Source organism: Salmo salar, chromosome ssa01 (genome assembly GCF_905237065.1).
Source record: "Salmo salar chromosome ssa01, Ssal_v3.1, whole genome shotgun sequence".
Classification (NCBI taxonomy): Eukaryota; Metazoa; Chordata; class Actinopteri; order Salmoniformes; family Salmonidae; genus Salmo; species Salmo salar.
In genome coordinates this window covers 154,894,743-154,920,033 of record NC_059442.1, presented here as the reverse complement: position 1 = coordinate 154,920,033, position 25,291 = coordinate 154,894,743, and the positions used below count along the sequence as shown (strand labels likewise).

Here is a 25,291-nt window from a genome sequence, read left to right as displayed (position 1 = left end):
TGTTGTTTGTGCTGCTGTGATTGCAACCTGCAGTATTTCGCCTAACAGATATGGGAGTTTAACAATGTTTGATTTGTGGGTCTGTGTGATCTGTGGGAAATATGTATCCAGGGCCTAAAATGAACACCTGCCAAATGCGGGTAGATTTTGGCACTGCCGTGTAAGATGTCTATTTCACCAGCCATGTTGGCGGGTGGTCAGGGCTCCACAGTGCGAACATTTCACTCACAATTTTGTGAATACAAATAGTTAAGTATGATCACATTTATAGTAAAATAAATACTGCAGCAACTGTTTTCAAAGTATTTCTGCCGTTTTGTTTCATAGCTGGTAAATTAAAGAGTCAAAGAACTATGAATCCTATATAGCCTATTTCACCTCGCACTGCAACACTGCCTGGCTGGGGGCTGTGCGTACGGAAGAGCTGTGAAAGATTAATTTTTAGAAGCGCTGTGCACAGGCATAAAAGTTGGGCTAATTTACTTGAAAGGAAAGTGAGACTTTGTTCTTGTGTTTCTTGGATATTTACATTGTTTTGCTCACAAGCTAGTTTGTTTTTCAATGTTTGAGTTTCAACTGTTAGGGAAGAGAAAACAATGATGCTACTAGTCAGACTCAATCTCACAGGCACAAATGTGACTCTAGTTATGCTACCATGGTAACCTCCTGCCCTTAAAGGGGCAGGTGAACATTTTTGTCTCATCTGTGATACACTACATTACCAAAAGTATGTGGACACGTGCTCGTCGAACATCTCATTCCAAAATCATGGGCATTAATATGGAGTTGGTCCCCCCATTTCTGCTATAACAGCCTCCAGTCTTCTGGGAAGGCTTTCCACTAGATGTTGGAACATTGCTGCAGGGACTAGTAAGCATTAGTGTGGTCGGGCACTGATGTTGGGCGATTAGGCCTGGCTTGCCGTCGGTGTTCCAATTCATCCCAAAGGTGTTCGATGGGGTTGAGGTCAGGGCTCTGTGCAGGCCAGTCAAGCACTTCCACACCGATCTCGATAAACCATTTCTGTATGGACCTGGCTTTGTGCACGGGGGCATTGTCATGCTGAAACAGGAAAGGGCCTTCCCCAAACTGTTGTCACAAAGGTAGGTAGCGTTCTCCTGGAATCCGCCAAACCCAGATTCGTCCGTCGGACTGCCAGATGATGAAGTGTGATTCATCACTCCAGAGAATGCGCTTCCACTGCTCCAGAGTCCAATGGCAGTGAGCTTCACACAACTCCAGCCAACGCTTGGCATTGCGCATGGTGATCGTAGGCTTGTGTGCGGCTGCTTGGCCATGGAAACCCATTTCATGAAGCTCCCAATGAACAGTTATTGTGCTGACGTTGCTTCCAGAGGCAGTTTGGAACTTGGTAGTGAGTGTTCAAACCAAGGACAGACAATTTTTGCGCACTTCAGGACTCGGCCGTCCAGTTCTGTGAGCTTGTGTGGCCTACCACTTCTCGGCTGAGCCGTTGTTGCTCCTAGACGTTTCCACTTCACAATAACAGCACTTACAGTTGACCGGGGCAGCTCTAGCAGGGAAGAAATTTGGCAAACTGACTTGTTGGAGAGGTGGCATCCTATGACGGTGCCACATTGAAAGTCACTGAGCTCTTCAGTAAGACCATTCTACTGCCAATGTTTCCCTATGGAGATTGCATGGCCGTGTGCTCGATTTTATACACCTATCAGAAACAGGTGTGGCTGAAATAGAATCCACTAATTTGAAGGGGTGTCCATATCCCCCTTAACATTTTTCCTATTTTGTTGCCTTACAACCTGGAATTAAAATTATTTTTTGATAGGGATTTTGTATCATTTGATTTACATAACATGCATACGACTTTGAAGATGCAAAATATTTTTGGGGTAAAACAAAGAAGAAATAAGACAAAACAGAACTTGAGCGTGCATAACTATTCACCCCCCCAAATGCAATACTTTGTAGAGCCACCTTTTGCAGCAATTACAGCTGCAAGTCTCTTGGGGTATGTCTCTATAAGCTTGGCACATCTAGCCACTGGGATTTTTGCCCATTCTTCAAGGCAAAACTGCTCTAGCTCCTTCAAGTTGGATGGGTTCCGCTGGTGTACAGCAAGCAATCTTTAAGTCATACCACAGATTCTCAATTGGATTGAGGTCTGGGCTTTGACTAGGCCATTCCAAGACATTTAAACCTTTCCCCTTAAACCACTCAAGGTGAACCTCCGTCCCAGTCTCAAATCTCTGGAAGACTGAAACAGGTTTCCCTCAAGAATTTCCCTGTATTTAGGGCCATCCATCATTCCTTCAATTCTGACCAGTTTCCCAGTTCCTGCCGATGAAAAACATCCCCACATCATGATGCTGCCACCATCATGCTTCACTGTGGGGATGGTGTTCTCGGGGTGATGAGAGGTGTTAGGTTAGCGCCAGACATAGCGTTTTCCTTGATGACCAAAAAGCTCAATTTTAGTCTCATCTGACCAGAGTACCCCTTCTTCCATGTGTTTGGGGAGTCTCCCACATGCCTTTTGGTGAACGCCAAACTTGTTTGCTTATTTTCTTCTTTAAGCAATGGCTTTTTTGCCACTCTTCCGTAAAGCCCAGCTCTGTGGAGTGTACAGCTAAAGTAGTCCTATGGACAGATACTCCAATCTCTGCTGTGGAGCTTTGCAGCTCCTTCAGGGTTATCTTTGGTCTCTTCTTGCCTCTCTGATTAATGCCCTCCTTGCCTGGTCTGTGAGTTTTGGTGGGCGGCCCTCTCTTGTCAGATTTGTTGTGGTGCCATATTCTTTCGGTTTTTTAATAATGGATTTAATGGTGCTCCGTGGGATGTTCAAAGTTTCTGATGTTTTTTTATAACCCAACCCTGATCTGTACTTCTCCACAATTTTGTCCCTGGCCTGTTTGGAGAGCTCTTTGGTCTTCATGGTGCCGCTTGCTTGGTGGTGCCCCTTGTTCAGTGGTGTTGCAGACTCTGGGGCCTTTCAGGACAGGTGTATATATACTGAGATCATGTGACAGATCATGTTATTTAACTAATTATGTGACTTCTGAAGGTAATTGGTTGCACCAGATCTTGTTTAGGCGCTTCATAACAAAGGGTGAATACATATGCACACACCCCTTTTCTGTTATTCTTATTTTTTTTTTTTAAGAAGTAATTTTCTTCACTTGACCAATTTGGACTATTTTGTGTATGTCCATTACATGAAATCCAAATAAAAATCCTTTTAAATTACAGGTTGTAATGCAACAAAATAGGAAAAACGCCAAGGGGGATGAATACTTTTGCAAGGCACTGTATAGTGTATTTTGGTTAAAAGACTAAACAATAACCACATTAGTTACTTTTTACTAGTAATACATTTCTTTTTTAGATACATCACAAAGCATGTTCATCTGTTTTTCTGTGTTTTGTTTGTGTAATTTTAGCAGCAAAAAAATATTTTGTCTGGGAAAGAATCTGAGTGTCTGGTAGATTTTTTTGATCTACCGGCCACAATGGCAGGTGGACCAAAACGCTAATTTTATGCCCTGATGTATCTCTAATGTGGTTATACATTTGACAGGAGGTTAGGAAGTGCAGCTCAGATTCCACCTCATTTGGTGGGCAGTGGGCACATACAGTGCCTTTGGAAAGTATTCTTTAATAGCTGATTCTAAGATTTGTAGTTCATCTTGTATATGTTTTTGTCTATTTGTTCTTTGTTATTGAGCCGAAAATATTTGAGAAGTGGTTTTTCCATACATCTCTTTTTAGAATAGGTAGCGCTTCGTGTTGTTGTTGGTTTAGTGTGTTCCAATTTTCCCAAAAGTGGTTAGATTCTATGGATTCTTCAATGATATTAAGCAGATTTCTGACATGCTGTTCCTTCTTTTTTCATATTGTGTTTCTGTATTGTTTTAGTGTTTCAACATAGTGTAGGCATAGTTTCAGGTTTTCTGTGTTTTTGGTTGGATATGTTTATCAGTTTCTTTCATGGGGTTTCGCCTTCTTCATCAAACCATTTGTCATTGTTGTTCATTTTCTTAGGTTGTCTGCTTGAAGTTTTTAGATTTGATAGGGAAGCTGAAAGGTCAAATAATATACTGTTTAGGCATTCTACTGCCAAGTTTACAACTTCACTATTACAGTGAAATGTTTTGTCCAGGAAGTTGTCTAAAAGGGATTGAATAAGTGTTTTTTGGTATGTTTCTACACTACTTTCCTCCAATCTACAGCGTTTCTTAATAGTATGTAGTTTGTTCAGCTTTGAGGCCTCATGATTATTTCTTTGTTCAAGTAGGCTGTGATTTTTCTGTGATCTGATAGGGGTGTTAGTGGGCTGACTGTGAACACTCTGAGAGACTCGGGGTTGAGGTCTGTGATAAAGCAATCTATAGTACAAACTGCCAGGGGATGAGCTGTAGGTCTACCTACTATAGGAGTCCCCCTGAAGCCTAACTACCATTGACTATGTAGAGACAAGAGTTGTGCCCCATTTTTGTTGGTTGTTTTGTCATAGTTGTGTCTAGGGGGGCATATTTGGGAGGGAATGCTGTCACCTCCAGGTTGGTGTTTGTCCCCGTGTGCCGAGAATGTCAGGTTCTCAGACTAGTACGTGTCCCTGGGCCTACATGATTGACCTCTTCGTCTAGGATGGAGAAGCCATCTTCATTAAAGTGTGGGGATTCTATTGGGGGGATATAGGTAGCACACATGAGGAAATTTTTCTCTGTTGAGATAATTTCCTTATTAATTTATAGCCAGATGTAAAATGTTCCTGTTTTGACTAATTTAATAGAGTGGGGTAGGTCTGCTCTAGACCCAATTAGCATACCCCCTGAGCATCTTTAGGCCAAAAGCAGATGATCTCAGACCTTGTCTATTCCAGGACGAGATAGTGAAAGCTTTGTGTTCCATAGTGTCCAGTGTTGTTATTTGTGTGGTTTAGGCCCGGACCATTACAGTAGGTATGAGCAGAGCATGCTGAGCATGTGATACATGCCTCTTAGGTCACAGGATGGGACTTGGGTGTGTGTAGGAGTGGGGTTTGTCCCTGTTGCGCTGCTCTCGGCCTGGGCGTACTGGATGTGTGCTTATCATTTTGAGTTTGTCATTGTGGGGGTTGGGGGCATGGTAGGGGCATGGGAGGGAAAGGGGGGGCTCAGGGCTGATCTGGGGGACCTATATGAGTTGTTGGTTTTGGTGGGTGTTAACTGGTTAGGGTGGTGGGGTGGGAGAGTCGATGTGCCTGTTGGTACTGTGGTCTGGATGTAGGTCCTCTCGGCGGGGGTCCTCTCGGTGGGGCTCTTCTAGGGGCAGGTCCGTGGGGGGTCTTGCAGGTCTGGGAGGGTGTCTCGCTTGTCTGGGCAGGGTGCCCGTTGCTCTCTCTCTTTGTCTCCTACTCTCCCTAACTATCTATTTTTCTCTCTCTGTCTATCTCTCACTCACTCTCAGTATATTACAGTAAGATTGTGATTATGATTTTTTGGGATGATACTTACTGTATGTTATTGACACATTGTCACTGTCCAAGCAGGCTTAACGAGAGTCCAGAGGCGGAGTCTGACAGCAGGTGGTGTCCTGGCCAATCAGAGGAGCTTCTGCAGACCACCGAGTCGTCCACGTCCACTGACTCCTCCGTCGGAGAAGGTACTGCAGGAGTGTGAACCCAGAAGGGACAATACAGACAGTCAATGCTGTCCATTTTGTGTCAAACCATTTTCCATTGGAAATGCAGAGGAATGATGAACAGGTGTTAGAAAGAGACCTATGATTCATGTCTTTCTTACAGTTTGTCCTTTCTCTCCCCATGTAGACTGTGTGGACGCTAGTCTCCATAGTGACCTAGATGCTGATGCTCTAGACTACGAGGCTGAGTCTTGGAGTCTGACGGTGGAGCACACGTTCTGTAAGAAGCAGGACAAACGGGTGGTCAAGAGACAGGATGTTATCTATGGTGAGAAAACACTGCTTTCATATGTAATGAAACCAGCTGTTTTGTAATACAGTTAGTGAGTTATAAATGAGTAATGAGTGCTGAAATGTTAAGGGGCATAGCACAGGAAAGTTTATGGTTTGTTGTTATGGCATGTCCAATGGATCGGTTGGTCTACAGAAACCTTTGTCATCTTGGAAAGGTGGGTAATTGGACTGTGTGTATGTGCGTATGTGCCAGCATGTTTGAGGGGATCCGTTTGAGAAAGGCGAGGTATTGCTAATATTGATCACATAATGAGCAGTTAGTTGGGATGCAAGATGATTTGTAGATCAGTGATTAGGCGCTGGCAGACTGCAATGTATGCGATCTCAAAGATGCACTGTGTGCACAGGAGGTTGGCATATTAATTGTGGAGGACGGGCTCGTGGTGATGGCTGGAGCGGAATGAATGGAATGGTATCAAATACATCAAACACATGGTTTCCTTGTGTTTGATGCCATTCCATTCGCTCCGTTCCAGCCATTATTATGAGCCGTCCTCCCCTCAGCAGCCTCCACTGACTGTGTGTGTGTCCTCTCAGAGTTGATGCAGACAGAGATGCACCACCTCCAGACACTGAGGATCATGGCTGAGGTGTTCCGGCGAGGGATGATGGAGGAGGTTCAGTTGGATGCGGGCGCCGTGGACCGTGTCTTTCCCTGTCTGGATGAACTCCTCCTCCTCCACCACAACCTCTTCAACGCCATGCGGGAACGCCGCCACAGCTCCGCCAAGCCACACGGGGACAGGAACTACGTCATAGTGCGCATCGGAGACATCCTGTTGCAACAGGTGTGCTGTTAAAATTAAGTGCTTTGTAACACTAAAACTAGTGGCAACTTTTTTCATACAATCATATGGAATCTGTGCAGACAGAATGACCTCATGACCCCTAGAAATACATGCTGAGTCTGAATTACAATGAATCAGTACCTCCACAAAACCTGGGTATATACAGATATTGCTGTTTTTTTGTTTGAAACATTGCCAATGTCCACTCACTCTCTCCTGTAATTCAGTAATTCAACCTCGAGAAACATGACTGTGGTGATAATGTTCTATTTGACTGATTGAGTACGTTGGATCTAGATTGACTGTATAACTTCCCATTTCTGGTGCAGTTTTCTGAAGACAGTGCAGAGAGGATGAAACAGGTGTATGGAGAGTTCTGCAGCCATCACACTGAGGCAGTCACCTTCTTCAAAGAGTTACAGCAGCACAACAAACGATTTCAGACCTTCATCAAGGTACGTTTGGCTTGTCTGCTTAGAAGACTTCTCAAGTCGCAAGACTGAGAAGTTGTATTGAGGAGTTATCTGTCTCTACAAGTTATGTCTCGATGTAGGATACCTTGAGAAGTGGTTATATTGTATATTCCACTTGTGACTAATGATTGATTGTTGATTTTGTGTTTCTATAGCAACAAAGTAATAACTATTTGGTCCGGAGGAGAGAGATCCCAGAATGCATCTTGTTGGTGACCCAGAGGATCACTAAGTACCCTGTTCTGCTGGAGAGGATTCTACAGTACACTCAGGGTCAGTCTGCCTCGCTTTGCTCTGCTGCCCTCTGCTGTCAGGATCAGATAACATGAACATGGTTTTATGTTGGACAGGTGGTTTTATCATACAGCTCAGCTATCAGTGCGAATATACAGCAATTACAGTAACCGTCACAGTCAGAGATTACATGAAGACTTTGAAAAAAGGACAACAATGTGCTGTATTTGAAATATAACTTCCATACTGATATGACGGTAACCGGATGTATAGTATTGCGCTTACAACTTCAATGTGCCCAAATGTTTTCTCTCTCTCTCTCTCTCTCTCTCTCTCTCTCCTCTTTCTATTCCTCTTCCTCCCTCCTCTCCCCCTTCCTCTCTCTATCTCTCCCCCTCCCTCCCCTCCCCCCTCTCCCCCCTCTCCCTCTCTCAGCGGACAGTGAGGAGCACATGGACCTCTCCAGAGCTCTGGTTCTGATCAAGGAAGTTATCGCGGCGGTTGACCTGATGGTCAGTGAGTTTGAGCAGGGTCAACGGTTACAGGATGTCCTGAACAGGATGGAGAATCGTAGCTTTGCCAAGCTGAAGAACGGGCACACGTTCAGAAAGCAGGATGTTCTGGGGCCAGGCCAGACCCTCAAACACCAGGGCCTGTTACTGTGGAAGACCGCCACCGGACGACTCAAAGGTCTCACACACTGGTCAATCAATCAATCAATCAATCAATCAATCAACCCAAACAATCAATCAATCCATTTCACACTAATATTGATAATGGATTGCCTTGTTTACAACTGTCTTGTGTCATATCTCTGCAGATGTCATGGCTCTCCTTCTGACAGACACACTGATCTTCCTCCAGGAGAAAGACCAGAAGTTCATATTCGCTGCTGTGGTATGTCTATGAAAGGGTCTTGTGACATTTGCTGTTAAAGATGCAGTCCGGGATCTTAAGCACTTACAAATTCATTACATATTGTACGAATTGGGATTCGTAACATATCATATGAATTGCAGGACGTAACATATCATATGAATTGGGATTCGTAACATATCATATGAATTGCAGGACGTAACATGGCGGTAGGTAGCCTAGCGTGTCAGCGTGTTGAGCCAGAAACCGAAAAGTCACTGGTTTCGAATCACCTCGCCGACTAGGTGAAAAATCTGTTCATGTGCCCTTGAGCAAGGCACTTAACCCTAGTTGCTCTGGATAAGAGTATCTGCTAAATGAAATGGATGACGTAGGACACAATTTTCACTTTTGGTTCGTGAGCACTACTTTCAAAACTACTGGCTGAAATTATACAAAGCCTCTGGAGCATCACTTTAATGCAATAAGACAAAATAAACTCTACACTTCAATTCAGTTCCTTTAGACTAAGTCTGATAGCTTTGGGCTACTGCTCTCTGCTCTTCATTTTATTATATCGGAGGGGTTGGGAAACAATCTGAAGACATGTCCATCCTGGATGGAGTAATACACAATCTCTTATCTTATATGGGGGATTGGGACTCAAAAAGACATGTCATCCCCTACATCTGTGAATGTTGGCCCTCTGTTTTCATTAACTTTACTAACACGCTGTCATCCTCCCATTCTGCCTGTCTGTGCTCCTCAGGACCAGAAGCCCCCAGTGATCTCTCTCCAGAAGCTGATCGTCAGAGAGGTAGCCAATGAGGAGAGAGGGATGTTTCTGATTAGTGCGTCGGCTGCAGGGCCAGAGATGTACGAGGTCCACACTTCCTCGAAAGATGAACGCAACACCTGGATGAGACTAATCAGAGAGGCAGTAGAGAGGTCAGTCAGGGGAGGGAGTGGGTGGGTGGGGGGTCTCTCTCTCTTTCTCTCTTTCTCTCTCTCACTCTCTCTCTCTGTATGTGTGTGTGTGTGTGGATGTGTGTGTCTGCCTAAAACTGTCTGTCCAGCTGTCCAGAGGAAGAGGAGGAGAACACTAACGAGTCAGAAGAGGAGAGAAGAACAGCTGAGGCCAGACTCCAGAAGATACACAAACTACAGGGTATTTATATCCATAACCTATATATAGCTTCTCTGTCATATTCCCTTTACTTCTATATCTGTTGGTGACTGGCATTACCGCTGCTACTGCGATTTTCTAGTGTGATTTCTGAGTGTTGATTATGATTTATCGAATGTATGTGGTGTTATTCTGTCAGAGCCTGAGATATTGTGTTGATTGTGTATTACTGGCTATAAAATGTTTATTGTGTATTACTATTGTGATGTATTTCTGTTTTGTTGTTGTGTCAGAGAACCTGTAGAGTCAGGACCATCAGATCTGATTCAGTCTGTAGGAGAATCTACAGATATAGTAATGCTAGTTTATTCATTTATTTAACCTTTATTTAAGCAGGGAGTCTTACTAAGACCACGGCCTCTTTTGCAGATGAGCCCTGCATGAACACATCAATAAACAGCAATTACACTATACATGTCTATATATACATGTCAATTACAGAACACATGAAAAGCAGACACACAACACGAAAAACAAAACACAATCATATGAAACAAACACATTATTCAGTAAAAAGGCCCTCTAGGACCACCAACTCCACCAACTTCAAAGACTTTTGGAGATCATTCCACATGAGAGGCAAACAAAACCTAAATCAGATGAACCTAACTCAGTGGAGATTGAATTGATCTCCAGGGTAAGACATTAATGTGTTATCTACCAGAGAGCCTGTCCAGTCCGGACGATCAGATCTGTTCTAGTCTGTTTATTCATGATTAATGACTTTATTAATGATAGTTTATTAATGATAGTGTATTAATGTGTTATCTACCAGAGACCCTATCCAGTCAGGATTATCAGATATGCTCCAGTCTGGAGGAGAAGCTACAGATCTATGCTGAACTGTCTGCCCTGAGGGGCGAGGCCCAGGAACCACACCCTGAGACACACCTACTGGTCCAGCCAAACCCAGAGGAGGTGCCCCAGGCTGCAGTACTGCTTACTGCCGCACTCAGAGAGGGTGAGACGATATACCTCACTATAAGACTCACTGACCATCGTTAGCTTCTTGAACATGTTGTCCATTTCCTGTTGTAGAGTGTCCAATGTCTTACTCTGTCTGTCGTCTGTCTGTCTGTCTGTCTGTCTGTCTGTCTGTCTGTCTGTCTGTCTGTCTGTCTGTCTGTCTGTATCCCCCCCTCCCCCCTCTCTCTCCAGCTGAGAACCTGAGGACCACTCTGTCCTCGCTGACCTTTTCCCCCTTCAGCCCCTGCAGCCCACCCAGGGACCCCCTGTCCCACCCTGTGTCCCCAGCCTGCCCTCCTACCCCCCAGGACATCCCCTCAGATGCGGAGGCCTCTCTTGGGGACCCTAATACCAGGGATGGGGAGTCAGCCTCCCAGGTCCTTGTACTGCAGTCCCTGACTAATAATATCAACCTTAAGGTAGGTCTTCTATGCAGGGTTGTCTTAGCTATATACCATAGATATTGTAGCGAATTCAGGGCTAACCTGACAGGGCTTCAACCCTGGTCTCTGTGACTGTCAGTCCAACACCGTAGCCATCACACCAAGAGGCTCAAATACCAATGGGCTTTGCAGTTAGAGCCATAGGCTTGTTGTAGTCTTGAGCTGCTGAAGTGTGTACTGCGTTCAGTGTTCATTTTGGCCTTGACTTGTCACCTTCCTCCTTCGCTTCTCATGGTGGCTCAACAATCCCAACAGTTGTTTGAATAATTTAACACCATCTATTAGAATTACATTTCAGCCTTAATGTGATAAATTATTAATATCTTAATAATACAGGAGAAAGTCCATTTAGCTTTCAAAGGTACCGTCTCATTAAAAATAGATGTAGAGAATTATATCCCAATTTCCTCGGACACATTTGTGCTATCGTTAGCATCTTAATGTGTGCCCTGGCTGTGAGGTAAAGAACTGTGATAAGAAAAAGAAGTATTGACTGGAAGATGTGAGGTAACGTAGTGTACGGAGTGGGTATACATACACTATCGGACCACAAGGTGGTGCTATATGTACACTTTCACATAGACTCCTCAGACAAATGGACTCTACTTAGAAAATGTGCCTTGTGATGAGAGGAGATTATACTGCAGTCTCACCATTACGTGGAACCATGATTGGAGTGTAGTGCTGGAGGAAGCCAATAGCGTCTTATGCAGGTTCGGCCATCTAGGAGACTGCAACATATTACCGATGTAGGATTGTAATTTGATCACCCTGTTGCATGCGAATTTGTAGTGTAAGGTTTAAAAAGGCTTCTGAAGTTCCACTTTTAAATGTCCTACTTTATTTTCTCTTACGAAAAATTTATCAACTCCATTAGTTATAATCCACATAATAATTGACATTTCCTGTTGCTGTAGGATTATTTTCCTGCTCTAGCAAGCTTGCTCAAATTAAGATCCTACATCTGTAGGAGAGTGAAACACTCCATTCTCACTCACTAACACTGAAGTACTAGAACCATTCCATTTATTTGTATACCGTTTTTTATAGAGGGTTCTTATAGAGGGAATGTTATTTGTGGAAGGATGAAGTCATGAGAAGATCCTCATAAAGTGAGATGAAAGCCTGACTATTAGCTACTGTTTATCATGTGTTAACTGTGGTTGTCTTCCTCAATAACAGGTGTCACACAGTGTCCAAAGCTTGACCCAGTTGCTCTATAGTCTACAGGTGAGCTCATCCCTATGGGAGGTGAATCACACACACACACACACACACACACACACACACACACACACACACACACACACACACACACACACACACACACACACACACACACACTGTGTATCTCATCTCAGCCACTAATTTCCATTCGACACACAGACCCAGTGTCTTCTCAGCAGGAACAGATATATCCTGTTTTAGTGCCACATTCAGGTTGCTCAAGATGAAGTCTTAGTATGTATGTGTGTGTGTTGTGCCTGCATGTGCGTCCATGCGTGTGTGGATGTATTTGCCTGGCTGCACCACAGCTTCTGTAAACAGAGATCCAACAATCAGCTGGATTGTCTGAAGCTTGAAGCGCTAGACGGCCAGGCAGTAAGCTGCTGGAGAGAGGAACCCAATTATCCTATTCTTAGTGGGAGAGAGACCAGAGGAGAGAGAGACTTTTCTCCTGCTCTGCACAGGGAGCATTTGATGTGTTGATGTAGATGGAGTCTATTCTGTTTGGTGTGTGCACAGTATGTGTTTGTGTTAGTAATGTGAAGCGTGTGTGTTTGCGGTGTGTGTGTGTGTAGCCTACTGTACATAGTGACATTTCTTGTATATTGGTATGTGTTTGTATGCGGTCTATACATGTGTTCTAGGCCTGCTTGGCCTAACAATATGTAGCTCAGCCTTAAAGTACCAGTGAGTATTTGGTTTGCCGTTGACTGTCAAAATGTCGACTGACCCATTTTTGGTATTCAAATCACCTGCTTCTATTGCCCCCATTATCCTTGGCTTGGAGCCACACATGGCCATCGACGGTTGGCCCAGTGTGGATCCCAGTCAGTCAGTCAGCAGCCAGCCAGCCAGCCAGTTGGCCAGCTAGTCAGCCAGTCAATCAGTCAATGAGTCAATCAGTCAGTCAGTCAGCCATCCAGCCAGCTAGTCAGTCAGTCAGCCATCCACCCGGCAAACCAGACAATAAGTCAGCCATCCAGCCGGCCAACCAGTCAGTCAACCAGCTAGTCAGTTAGTCAGCCAGCCAGCCAGCTAGTCAGTCAGCCATCCAGCCGACCAACCAGTCAGTCAGTCAGCCAGCCAGCCAGCCAGGTAGTCAGCTAGTCAGACAGCCAGCAAGTCAATGAGTTAGTCAGTTGTCAGTCAATGAGTCAGTCAGTCAGCCATCCAGCCAGCTAGTTAATCAGTCAGCCATCCAGCTGGCCAACCAGTCAGTCAGTCAGCAATCCAGCCAGCTAGTCAATCAGTCAGCCATCCAGCTGGCCAACTAGTCAATCAGTCAACCATCCAGCCGGATAACCAGTCAGCCAGCCAGCTAGTCAGTCAGCCATCCAGCCGACCAACCAGTCAGTCAGCCATCCAGCCGGCCAACCAGTCAGTCAGCCAGCCAAGTAGTCAGATAGTCAGCCAGCCAGCTAGTCAATGAGTTAGTCAGTCAGTCAGTCAATGAGCCAGTCAGCCATTCAGCCAGCCAGTCAGTCAGTCAGTCAGTCACGTTATCGTCACATATTTGTTTCCTCTCTGCAGGCGGCGGTAACCATCCAAGACAGTTTCTACGAGGTTCAGAAGTTCCTCCTCCACGAGACTGACCGCCACTCCCCCCGCTCTCCGAGACCACACACCCCATGTCTCCGTGGCAACGCTCTGCAGGAGCAGGAGAAGCAGCGTAACCTAGAGAAGCGCCGTGAGGAGGTGGCGGCCGCAGTACGGCTGCAGGGCAGGCTGCACCAGGTAGGATGAGTTAGATTAATCCATGAATTGATTAATCAATTTAGGGTGACCTTATCGATTCCAAAATAAGTAAGCATACACTATCGTTCAAAAGTTTGGGGTCACTTAGAAACGTCCTTGTTTTTTAAAGACAAGCAAATGTATTTGTCCATTAAAATAAAATAGATCAGAAATACAGTGTAGACATTGTTAATGTTGCAAATGACTATTGTAGCTGGAAACGGCTATCTACATAGGCGTACAGAGGCCCATTATCAGCAACCATCACTCCTGTGTTCCAATGGCACATTGTGTTAGCTAATACACGTTTATCATTTTAAAAGGCTAATTAGAAAACCCTTTTGTAATTATGTTAGCACAGCTGAAAACTGTTGTACTGATTAAAGAAGCAATAAAACGGCTTTCTTTAGACTAATTGAGTATCTTGAGCATCAGCATTTGTGAGTTCGATTACAGGCTCAAAATGGACAGAAACAAAGACCTTTCTTCTGAAACTCGTCAGTCTGTTCTTGTTCTGAAAAATGAAGGCTATTCCATGCGAGAAATTGCCAAGAAATTGAAGATCTCGTACAACGATGTGTACTACTCCCTTCACAGAACAGCGCAAACTGGCTCTAACCAGAATAGAAAGAGAAGTGGGAGGCCCCGGTGCACAACTGAGCAAGAGGACAAGTACATTAGAGTGTCTCGTTTGAGAAACAGACGCCTCACAAGTCATCAACTGGCAGTTTCATTAAATCGTACCCGCAAAACACCAGTCTCAATGTCAACAGTGAAGAGGCGACTCTGGGATGCTGGCCTTCTAGGCATCATTTTTTGGGCTTTTCTTTCAAAAACAAGGACATTTCTAAATGACCCCAAACTTTTGAACGGTAGTGTATATCTACTATGCACACTCACCTCTTTTTGTACTTTGCCAGGATTTATTAGTTTAAAAAATATATTTTTATTAAACGATTTATCGCGGCCCAAGCAACCATCAACTAATGGATTCTGTTGAATATTTCCCTACCTCCAGGAGAGACAGCGGTGGGAGAGGGAGTGCCAGGCACGCCACAGCCAACAGGGGGAGCTGGAGAGCAGGCTGGAGGAGAGGGAGAGACAGTGCCACCTGGAGGCTGAGAGGCTGAAACAGGAGCGGGAAGAGCTGGAGGAGCAGCTGGGAGAGTACCAGCAGAGCCTGGAGAGGCTGAGAGAGAGTCAGAGGAGTGTGGAGAAGGAGAGGGAGAGGCTGGAGACCCAGCAGAACCTGTTGCAGAGCTGGAGACATAGCCGACAAAGGAGCCTGCCTGTCATGGTCATACCACTGGACCGCTGTCATCAGGTGTGTGTGAGGGGGGTGAGTGGGTTCTCAAAAGGCATCCTAGCCTGTAGCTAATACCCACTGCATGAGTGTGAATGAGAGATGCTGAGAGTAAATATACTATAAGGGTGTGTATAAGCAGGTTGGCATTTATTGTCATGAATCTTGCCCTGGAGGCAGCTCTGCAGAGTGGTCACAAGCTGGCACAGCCACAAAGTCATCAAATCTGATTATAAACTACAGGAGGTTGGTGGCACATTAATTGGGGAGGGCGGGCTCATTAGTTGATGGTTGACTGGAGTGGAATCAGTGGAATGGTATCAAATATATCAAACACATGGTTTCCAGGTTTTTAATGCCATTCCATTTGCTCAGTTCCGGCCATTATTATCAGCAGCCTACTGTGTTTTAAACCTTAACCTTAGCCCTAACCTTAACCACACAGCTAACCATAATGCCTAACCCTAACCTTAAAGTAGAACTGACAGCATTTTAGCAACATGAAATCTTATTCAAATCTGTTCACATACACCCCCAGGAAGAATATGACACTTAAAAAATAAAACATCTGATATGGTCATTTTCACGTTTTCATATATTCTTAGAATGTTTGCGAATTACGTATACCAAGGCATTTGTGAAAATTCTACAGCAATAGAGTGGCGGGAAAGCGACCGAGAGTTTGGACAATTAATAGACACTGCAGTTAATTAAACCTAATAAAAACATCTGTCTCGTCCAAGACCTGAGTCTACACAGACCGGTGAGCTATAGCCAATCAGAGCTACAGTAGGCCTTTATACAAACAATCCATTTGCCAATCGGGACTGCCATCATTCACTTTGAACTGGACTGTGTGTTTAGTAGCAACAGCATGACTTCAGATCATTAGAACACATTCGCCAAAAGCTACAAAATACACCTGAATGGATTTCTGCAAGTATGTAATACCACGGGAGTCCTCTTACATTTGGGAACTTTACAGTTCTATTGATCAAACAACCATGAAGAGGTAGACTTTCTCTCCCTCAGTTATACACATCAACAACAACAAGATCAACAACTAATGCTAGCCAGAGCAAGATGAACTAAAATCTAACGAAGGAACATTAGATAAACGCTCTCAAACTTTTCAGCTAGTTGGCCGTCAAAATTGCACTGATAAACAATGGGGAATAGTAGCCTGCTCGTCCTTCTGCAGCTTGCCTGCCAATGTATGCATGTCCCAACCAAGCACCCAATCTAACTGGCTAAAGTTAGCTAGCTTGCTAGCTAGCTACTTCCAGACACAAATGAGAGAACACCTCAATCTGACCATTTTCCTCGCCGTAGCAGAGCCGGTAAGGCTGTTTACATGTTATCTAGAGTGTTTGGGACTAACTATTACTTTTTTGCCTACATTTACTGACACCGGCATATTCAGCGGGTGTTGCATGCTCGTAAATTCATCAGTTATTTTGTGCTCTGAAATCTGAGTAGATAGCCAGAGTGAATTTGGAAAGGCAAGAGATATGCTAACTGGATAACAGTCATTCAAGTTCTTGCTAGCTAACCAAATGACACCTGTATCTCTAGTTGTGTACAGCCACCGAAAAATGATATGAGTCACTCACTTACTCCTCCAATGGCATGACATCCTCCTAGCAGCTAGCTAGCTGGCTAACGTTAGGCTCCGTGTTTTTAGCTTGCTACATAAATAGATACGCTAGCCTATTAGCCACGTTATGACTGACTTGTGATCATTGCCCTTGCTAGTTTGATTGTATTGTCATTCCCAGCCTTAGTTACATTCGTCCGTTTTTGTCCAAAATATTGAGTTTGAAACTGAAACAGTGCATCCTGAATGGAGGCAGCAAACTATGTACCAGGACAGCTGTGATTTACAACCTGATAGCAATATTTTTTGACTACCACGAAATGTATTGGTGAATTATATTGACCATTAATTTAACTGCAACAATGCCTTAGTGTACATCATGGAATGTTGAGTCAAATAGAACCTATTTTTAAAACCTCTAATAAAGTTTACATTTTTTAAATTTAACCTTTAGTTAACTAGGCAAGTCAGTTAAGAACAAATTCGGCCTACACCGGCTGAACACGGGCGACGCTGGGCCAATTGGGCGCCGCCCTTTGGGACTCCCAATCACGGCCGGTTGTGATACAGCCTGGATTCCCAAACTGGGAAATGTATATTTTTTACTAATATTATGATTGTCTGTTTGTTTCATAGCTGCAAAGTAGTTAAAACACTGTCAGTTCCACTTTAAAAAACACATTTGTTTTCATACATTTTTACGATATAGCCAATTTTGACTTTGCAGCTGGCCCATCTAGCGGAAATCGCTCGGTTCTGCCTCCAGGGCAGGATTCATGACAATAAACGTCAACCTGCCTGTGTATATGTGTGAACCAAGGTCATGTTTCTCCCTGGGTTAGAAGTTCATTATTGAGAAGTGCCTCTCTCCCAAGACAAAGTGTAGCCAGCAACCAAAGCTACGGTGGCCCACTCAGTCACACATAGCAGCTCCATCCGGGCCCTTGATATACGACCTGCGGTAATGAGAGCAATTTGAGCGTCGTCTGTCTCATCGCTCAGCAGCTCCGCTCGCTAATAAACAACTTCATGATTGATGATAATTAAACCGTAGAGAATAAAAGCTCCAGCGACAAAATAATTAAAAGCATGCGAACGCCGCAAACCAATCAATCCTCTCCAAAATACTTTAATTATTCATATCGACACTTTGTTTGAAAAGCGAGTGGAGCGGGCCTGTAGTGAAATATGCCCCCAAGCTGAGAGGAGAGGCATAGAGAGAGATGCATAGAGAGAGAGGCATAGAGAGAGAGAGGCATAGAGAGAGAGAGAGAGAGAGAGAGAGAGAGGCAAGGAGAGGAGAGAGGCAAGGAGAGGGAGAGAGGCAAGGAGGGAGAGAGGCAGGGAGAGGGAGAGAGGCGGGAGAGGAGAGGGAGAGAGGCGGGAGAGGAGAGGGAGAGAGGCAAGGAGAGGGAGAGAGGCAAGGAGGGAGAGAGGCAAGGAGAGGGAGAGGCAAGGAGAGGGAGAGGCAAGGAGAGGGAGAGAGGCGGGAGAGGAGAGGGAGAGAGGCGGGAGAGGAGAGGCAAGGAGAGGGAGAGGGAGAGAGGCGGGAGAGGAGAGGCAAGGAGAGGGAGAGCGAGTGAGAGGAGAGAGAGAGCGAGAGGAGAGGCAAGGAGAAAGTGGGAGAGAGAGTGAGAGGAGAGAGAGAGCGAGAGGAGAGGCAAGGAGAAAGAGTGGGAGAGAGAGTGAGAGGAGAGAGAGAGCGAGAGGAGAGGCAAGGAGAAAGAGTGGGAGAGAGAGTGAGAGGAGAGAGAGAGCGAGAGGAGAGGCAAGGAGAAAGAGTGGGAGAGAGAGTGAGAGGAGAGAGAGATAGTATAAATAGAACAGTGTTCCTATACAATGCCCTCTGCCTGCCCCTCTACAGGACCTTATGGGGAGGGTGTATGTTAAAACCAACGACCTCATGAATGTAGACCATTTACCCCCTGGCCTAGGCCTCCGTGGGGTTGAGCTTGGGTTGTGAGGTTCAGCAGGTGGGATGATTCAACGTGTATAGAGTGGAATGGGAGGGGGGTCTCATATGTGTCTCACTCTCCTCCTCTTTCTCTCTCATCTACGTACTTCTCTTCTGTATGCTATGTCCAGCCTAGGTAAGATGTTCTCCTACCTCATTCATTTAATCTGTGTCAAAGCTGAGGCAGAATTAGCAGTCCAACACGAACTTCCTACTTCCGTGACAGAAAACAGGAGTTACTGCAGCCTGATCTGTATGGAAGCAGTGCAGTCTTAGGTTGTGTTCCAATTGGCACCCTATTCCCTATGGTCCCTGGTCAAAAGTAGTGCACTACGAAGGGAACAGGCTGCCATTTGGATCCATTAGCGTTTCCCTGCTGATCAGTATGGATGTAGTGTTTAGTGTTACCCTGCTAACATTTAGCCCCAGGCAGATGGTCAGGGGGTCAGAGACAGATCCTGTGTCCTCTGTCAGATCCTCTTTAATGAGAAGGTCTTTATGGCAGGAGGATGGGCTTTACAGCACCTTGCCAAGCAGAGGTAGCCCAGCTCCACTGCAGCAGTGATCTTGTTGTTAATTACAGGAAATATAATATGAATTGGCATACTTCACACTGAAAATATGGATTATAACTCTCAAATATTATTTTTTATGACAATTCAATTTTTTTGGCCATGGATAAACTGAATAAACCATTATTGTAAATAGCCACTGTGGCTAGTTGGACTATGTCTGATACGTAGCAATGGTTATACTGTTGCCCATAGCTAACTCTTGTCTTAGTGTTATGGTTTCTCTGTATGTTTACGATAATGCTCTTGTCATGGTCGTCCTTCACGCTCAGTGTTCTGTTAACGTGGCATTCTGTCTATGTTCTTCTCCCATAGGACTCACTTCCTGGTCAGCCTGGAGGCCATCTTGACAACGGCGGCTCAGTTTTTGTCAACGAGGCAGCGGTCACCACGGCAATGGGGCTCAACAACCGCCATGTGCACCACCACCTGCAGCAGCAGCAGAGAGGGGGGTCCCTGGGGTACGGAGATGACCCTCGAGCCCACAACAGCCTGAACACCCTACTGGCCCGCTCCAGCCACGGACAGACACTCCAACTCCACCCTGACACACACACACCCCAGGGCTGGGCGGGTGGCACCGGTGTCACCGGGTACCTCTACACACCCACAGAGGGACAGGGCTCTGAGCAGAAACCCAACGGTAAGACCCAGTTCCAGACCCTCAGGGGGACAGGGCTCTGAGCAGAAACCCAACGGTAAGACCCAGTTCCAGACCCTCAGGGGGACAGGGCTCTGAGCAGAAACCCAACGGTAAGACCCAGTTCCAGACCCTCAGGGGGACAGGGCTCTGAGCAGAAACCCAACGGTAAGACCCAGTTCCAGACCCTCAGGGGGACAGGGCTCTGAGCAGAAACCCAACGGTAAGACCCAGTTCCAGACCCTCAGGGGGACAGGGCTCTGAGCAGAAACCCAACGGTAAGACCCAGTTCCAGACCCTCAGGGGGACAGGGCTCTGAGCAGAAACCCAACGGTAAGACCCAGTTCCAGACCCTCAGGGGGACAGGGCTCTGAGCAGAAACCCAACGGTAAGACCCAGTTCCAGACCCTCAGGGGGACAGGGCTCTGAGCAGGAACCCAACGGTAAGACCCAGTTCCAGACCCTCAGGGGGACAGGGCTCTGAGCAGGAACCCAACGGTAAGACTCAGCTCCAGACCCTCAGGGGGACAGGGCTCTGAGCAGGAACCCAACGGTAAGACCCAGTTCCAGACCCTCAGGGGGACAGGGCTGTGAGCAGAAACCCAACGGTAAGACCCAGTTCCAGACCCTCAGGGGGACAGGGCTCTGAGCAGAAACCCAACGGTAAGACCCAGTTCCAGACCCTCAGGGGGACAGGGCTCTGAGCAGAAACCCAACGGTAAGACCCAGTTCCAGACCCTCAGGGGGACAGGGCTCTGAGCAGGAACCCAACGGTAAGACCCAGTTCCAGACCCTCAGGGGGACAGGGCTCTGAGCAGAAACCCAACGGTAAGACCCAGTTCCAGACCCTCAGGGGGACAGGGCTCTGAGCAGGAACCCAACGGTAAGACCCAGTTCCAGACCCTCAGGGGGACAGGGCTCTGAGCAGGAACCCAACGGTAAGACCCAGCTCCAGACCCTCAGGGGGACAGGGCTCTGAGCAGGAACCCAACGGTAAGACCCAGTTCCAGACCCTCAGGGGGACAGGGCTCTGAGCAGAAACCCAACGGTAAGACCCAGTTCCAGACCCTCAGGGGGACAGGGCTCTGAGCAGAAACCCAACGGTAAGACCCAGTTCCAGACCCTCAGGGGGACAGGGCTCTGAGCAGAAACCCAACGGTAAGACCCAGTTCCAGACCCTCAGGGGGACAGGGCTCTGAGCAGAAACCCAACGGTAAGACCCAGTTCCAGACCCTCAGGGGGACAGGGCTCTGATCAGAAACCCAACGGTAAGACCCAGTTCCAGACCCTCAGGGGGACAGGGCTCTGAGCAGGAACCCAACGGTAAGACCCAGTTCCAGACCCTCAGGGGGACAGGGCTCTGAGCAGAAACCCAACGGTAAGACCCAGTTCCAGACCCTCAGGGGGACAGGGCTCTGAGCAGGAACCCAACGGTAAGACCCAGTTCCAGACCCTCAGGGGGACAGGGCTCTGAGCAGAAACCCAACGGTAAGACCCAGTTCCAGACCCTCAGGGGGACAGGGCTCTGAGCAGAAACCCAACGGTAAGACCCAGTTCCAGACCCTCAGGGGGACAGGGCTCTGAGCAGAAACCCAACGGTAAGACCCAGTTCCAGACCCTCAGGGGGACAGGGCTCTGAGCAGAAACCCAACGGTAAGACTCAGCTCCAGAAAGTTGTGTGAATCCATCTCTGTTACAGCGATTGTGTTTATTCTCTAATCTTAAATACAAGATGATTCCGGCTTTCTCGGCTGAATTTGATTGATAACACAGCATGAGTTGATGGGATCTGACATTGACTAAATACCATACAACTAAATGTGACATCAGCAATCTGACAGGCTCTTTTTCACCCCCCTCTCCCTCCTTCTCTCTCTCTCTTTCTTTGATACCTCATGATATCATGAGGCCTAGCTGCTACCTGTGAGAAAGTAAATACAGCCTCTGTACTCACCACACACACCTCCCATTCCTCTCAAGGCTGTTCCTGTTTCGAAGCGATGTGAGGCCTTGCTTGTCCTTCTTTCCCAGTTAATCAGTGTCTCCTGACAAAGATTCCCCCACCTCAACCCCCCCACCCCCACCACCGTCTACACCAGCCTAGTCTGGCCCTTCTCGCCTAGGAGAGAGAAAAGTAATCGTGTGTTCTCTATCTATTGAGCGCCGGGGCCGGGGGCCGGGTCAACAGCGTGTGAATCACAGCTCAGAGCCCATGGCTGACGGATTGGAGCATCGATCCGAAAAATCTTTACAAAACTCATTACAGCACGACTTGTCATCAGAGGAGCAGGGGATAGAGGGATAGAGGGATAGAGGGATAGAGGGGAGGGAGCTATGAGAGATGCACATATTCATCTGAATTTCACTGCTCATGTGTCAGCCGACGACTGTTTGCGTCTATACGTCTCACAGGTTTCAACTGTCATACCTCACTGGTTTAATATACATGCACACTGATCTGAACTGGAATTATTACAGGCTACGATGAGAACCACTTGTTGAATATACACAAGAATGGATGCTTCTATTTGAATAGCCTATTTAATGGGTATCTCTATAGTAACTATCAGTGATACAGGCTGCTGAATTGTTTACTGTTATGCGACCGGAGCACGATCTCTCTCCATCGATCGCCTTATTACCTTCTCCTGTTATTCACCACACGTGAGCCACCGTAGACTCACAGTATCTTGTTAACAAGACAGAGGGGTGGATACCCCCACCTACCACAGGGCCAGGTCTTACCTGACATATTACCAACAATGCACCCCTCTGTGGCCCCAGACAGGCCCCATAATGCATTGCTCTTCTCCTGTTAGGTTGTCTGATAGGTCAGCAGGTTTCACAGATGGACTACGTCCCAAATGGGGGGTTGATTTCCCTCCAAACTCCAACACTATATCTCACCTTCCTACGTTCTATGGATCTCTATTCACAATACATCATTCATTACTATTTAATGCACTGCATTTGGCGGTATAGATTACTAGTGCATTCTGGGTCTGTACACGATCCCATGTTACAGAACTCTCATATTCCACACTAGAATAGTATCCAGGAAATCAATATCTCACCTTCAAAAACAAAACGTATTTGATCCAAAAAATCCTCCATATCTTGCTCAGAGCTATCAGAAGTCTGATTTCTCTACCTCACATCCAAGTGAGGACGGTTCTTCCCCCTCACACAGGGCCGTTGGGATTGTTCCCTCTCTCAGGATTTCCAGAATGTTCTCCTGCACAATGATAATGGAAGAAATGGAAGGATTGAAATTTGATCCAATGAATCCAATCAGATTTTCCCATCTCGCCTAGCTGTTGAATAATGGTGGCCTTTTGAAAATAACAACTACTGTAAATATTGAACAGTAAACCAACCAGAATATTGTGCTGCTTCTGAAAATGAATAAGGGATGAAACTATGAAGATCAGTGCTCACTATGATGGTATATTGAGTTACTGTACTGGACCCATAGAAATATAATTAGTTTGAAGATTATCCTGACTATCTGACATTTTAATGAATGACAGGCCTTCTGACATTCCACTTGGTGTTAAAGTCATCCTATTGGATTTTATCTCACTGATTTAAACAGTAATTGCATTTCGAAAATGGTCTCCAGTCCCTGTGAGGAGTCTTTGACCTGAGGCTTTATAGTACAGACCCATCTATCACAGCCCAGTTAAAGGTCTAAGACAATGGCTGACAGTGGCACACTAACACACACTCTCTCTCTCACACACACACACACACACACACACACACACACACACACACACACACACACACACACACACACACACACACACACACACACACATACACACACACTAGTGGTTAGCTAACAAGGAGCTCACTAATTAATGAAACAGAGTCCGACACATTCCTGTGGGAACACAATGAGGCGATGTATAAACCACACCATCTATTACCACAGACCCTTACAGCCACACCATCTATTACCACAGACCCTTACAACCACATTATCTATTACCACAGACCCTTACAACCACACCATCTATTACCAAAGACACTTACAACCACATTATCTATTACCACAGACCCTTACAGCCACATGATCTATTACCACAGACCCTTACAGCCACATTATCTATTACCACAGACCCTTACAACCACATTATCTATTACCACAGACCCTTACAACCACATGATCTATTACCACAGACCCTTACAGCCACATGATCTATTACCACAGACCCTTACAGCCACATGATCTATTACCACAGACCCTTACAGCCACATGATCTATTACCACAGACCCTTACAGCCACATGATCTATTACCACAGACCCTTACAGCCACATTATCTATTACCACAGACCCTTACAGCCACAGTATCTATTACCACAGACCCTTACAGCCACATTATCTATTACCACAGACCCTTACAGCCACATTGTCTATTACCACAGACCCTTACAGACCCTTACAACCACATTATCTATTACTACAGACCCTAACAGACCCTTACAGCCACATGATCTTTTACCACAGAGCCTTACAAACGCTTACATCCACATGATCTATTGCCACAAACCCTTACAGCCACATGATCTATTACCACAGACCCTTACAGCCACACCATCTATTACCACAGACCCTTGCAGACCTTTACAGCCACATTATCTATTACTACAGACCCTTACATACCTTTACAGCCACATTATCTTTTACCACAGAGCCTTACAAACGCTTACATCCACATGATCTATTACCACAGACCCTTACAGACCCTTACAGTCACACCATATATTGACACAGACACTTACAGCCACATTATCTATTACCGCAGACCCTTACAGCCACACCATCTATTGACACAGACCCTCACAGACCCTTACAGACCCTCACAGACCCTTACAGCCACGTTGTATATTACCACAGACCTTTACAGCCACATTATCTATTACCACATACCCTTACAGCCACACCATCTATTACCACAGACCCTTGCAGACCCTTACAGGCACATTATCTATTACTACAGACCCTTACAGACCCTTACAGCCACACCATCTATTACCACAGACCCTTGCAGACCCTTACAGCCACATGATCTTTTACCACAGAGCCTTACAAACGCTTACATCCACATGATCTATTACCACAAACCCTTACAGACCCTTACAGCCACACCATCTATTACCACAGACCCTTACAGACCCTTACAGCCACATTATCTATTACTACAGACCCTTACAGCCACATGATATTTTACCACAGACCCTTACAAACGCTTATATCCACATTATCTATTACCACAGACCCTTACAACCACATTATCTATTACCACAAACCCTTACAGCTACGTTATCTTTTACAGCAGACCCTTACAGCCACATT

The 25,291-nt window shown here is 45.9% G+C and overlaps 1 protein-coding gene across 2 annotated transcripts in view; it reads left to right on the top strand.

Moving 5' to 3' along the window:
• LOC106568988 (rho guanine nucleotide exchange factor 28) overlaps positions 1-25,291 on the top strand; it is a 108,509-nt gene that overhangs the window by 72,674 nt on the left and 10,544 nt on the right. The window contains exons 20-34 of one of the 2 annotated variants that reach the window (XM_045692531.1): positions 5,507-5,622; positions 5,789-5,929; positions 6,493-6,743; positions 7,073-7,198; positions 7,372-7,489; positions 7,886-8,140; positions 8,271-8,347; positions 9,075-9,253; positions 9,382-9,473; positions 10,267-10,452; positions 10,650-10,876; positions 12,083-12,130; positions 13,658-13,861; positions 14,880-15,185; positions 19,603-19,930. In XM_045692531.1, the coding sequence (XP_045548487.1) occupies positions 5,507-5,622; positions 5,789-5,929; positions 6,493-6,743; positions 7,073-7,198; positions 7,372-7,489; positions 7,886-8,140; positions 8,271-8,347; positions 9,075-9,253; positions 9,382-9,473; positions 10,267-10,452; positions 10,650-10,876; positions 12,083-12,130; positions 13,658-13,861; positions 14,880-15,185; positions 19,603-19,930 (2,654 nt within the window). The remainder of the gene's footprint in view (positions 1-5,506; positions 5,623-5,788; positions 5,930-6,492; positions 6,744-7,072; positions 7,199-7,371; positions 7,490-7,885; positions 8,141-8,270; positions 8,348-9,074; positions 9,254-9,381; positions 9,474-10,266; positions 10,453-10,649; positions 10,877-12,082; positions 12,131-13,657; positions 13,862-14,879; positions 15,186-19,602; positions 19,931-25,291) is intronic. The other variant, XM_045692539.1, reaches the window with a different exon arrangement.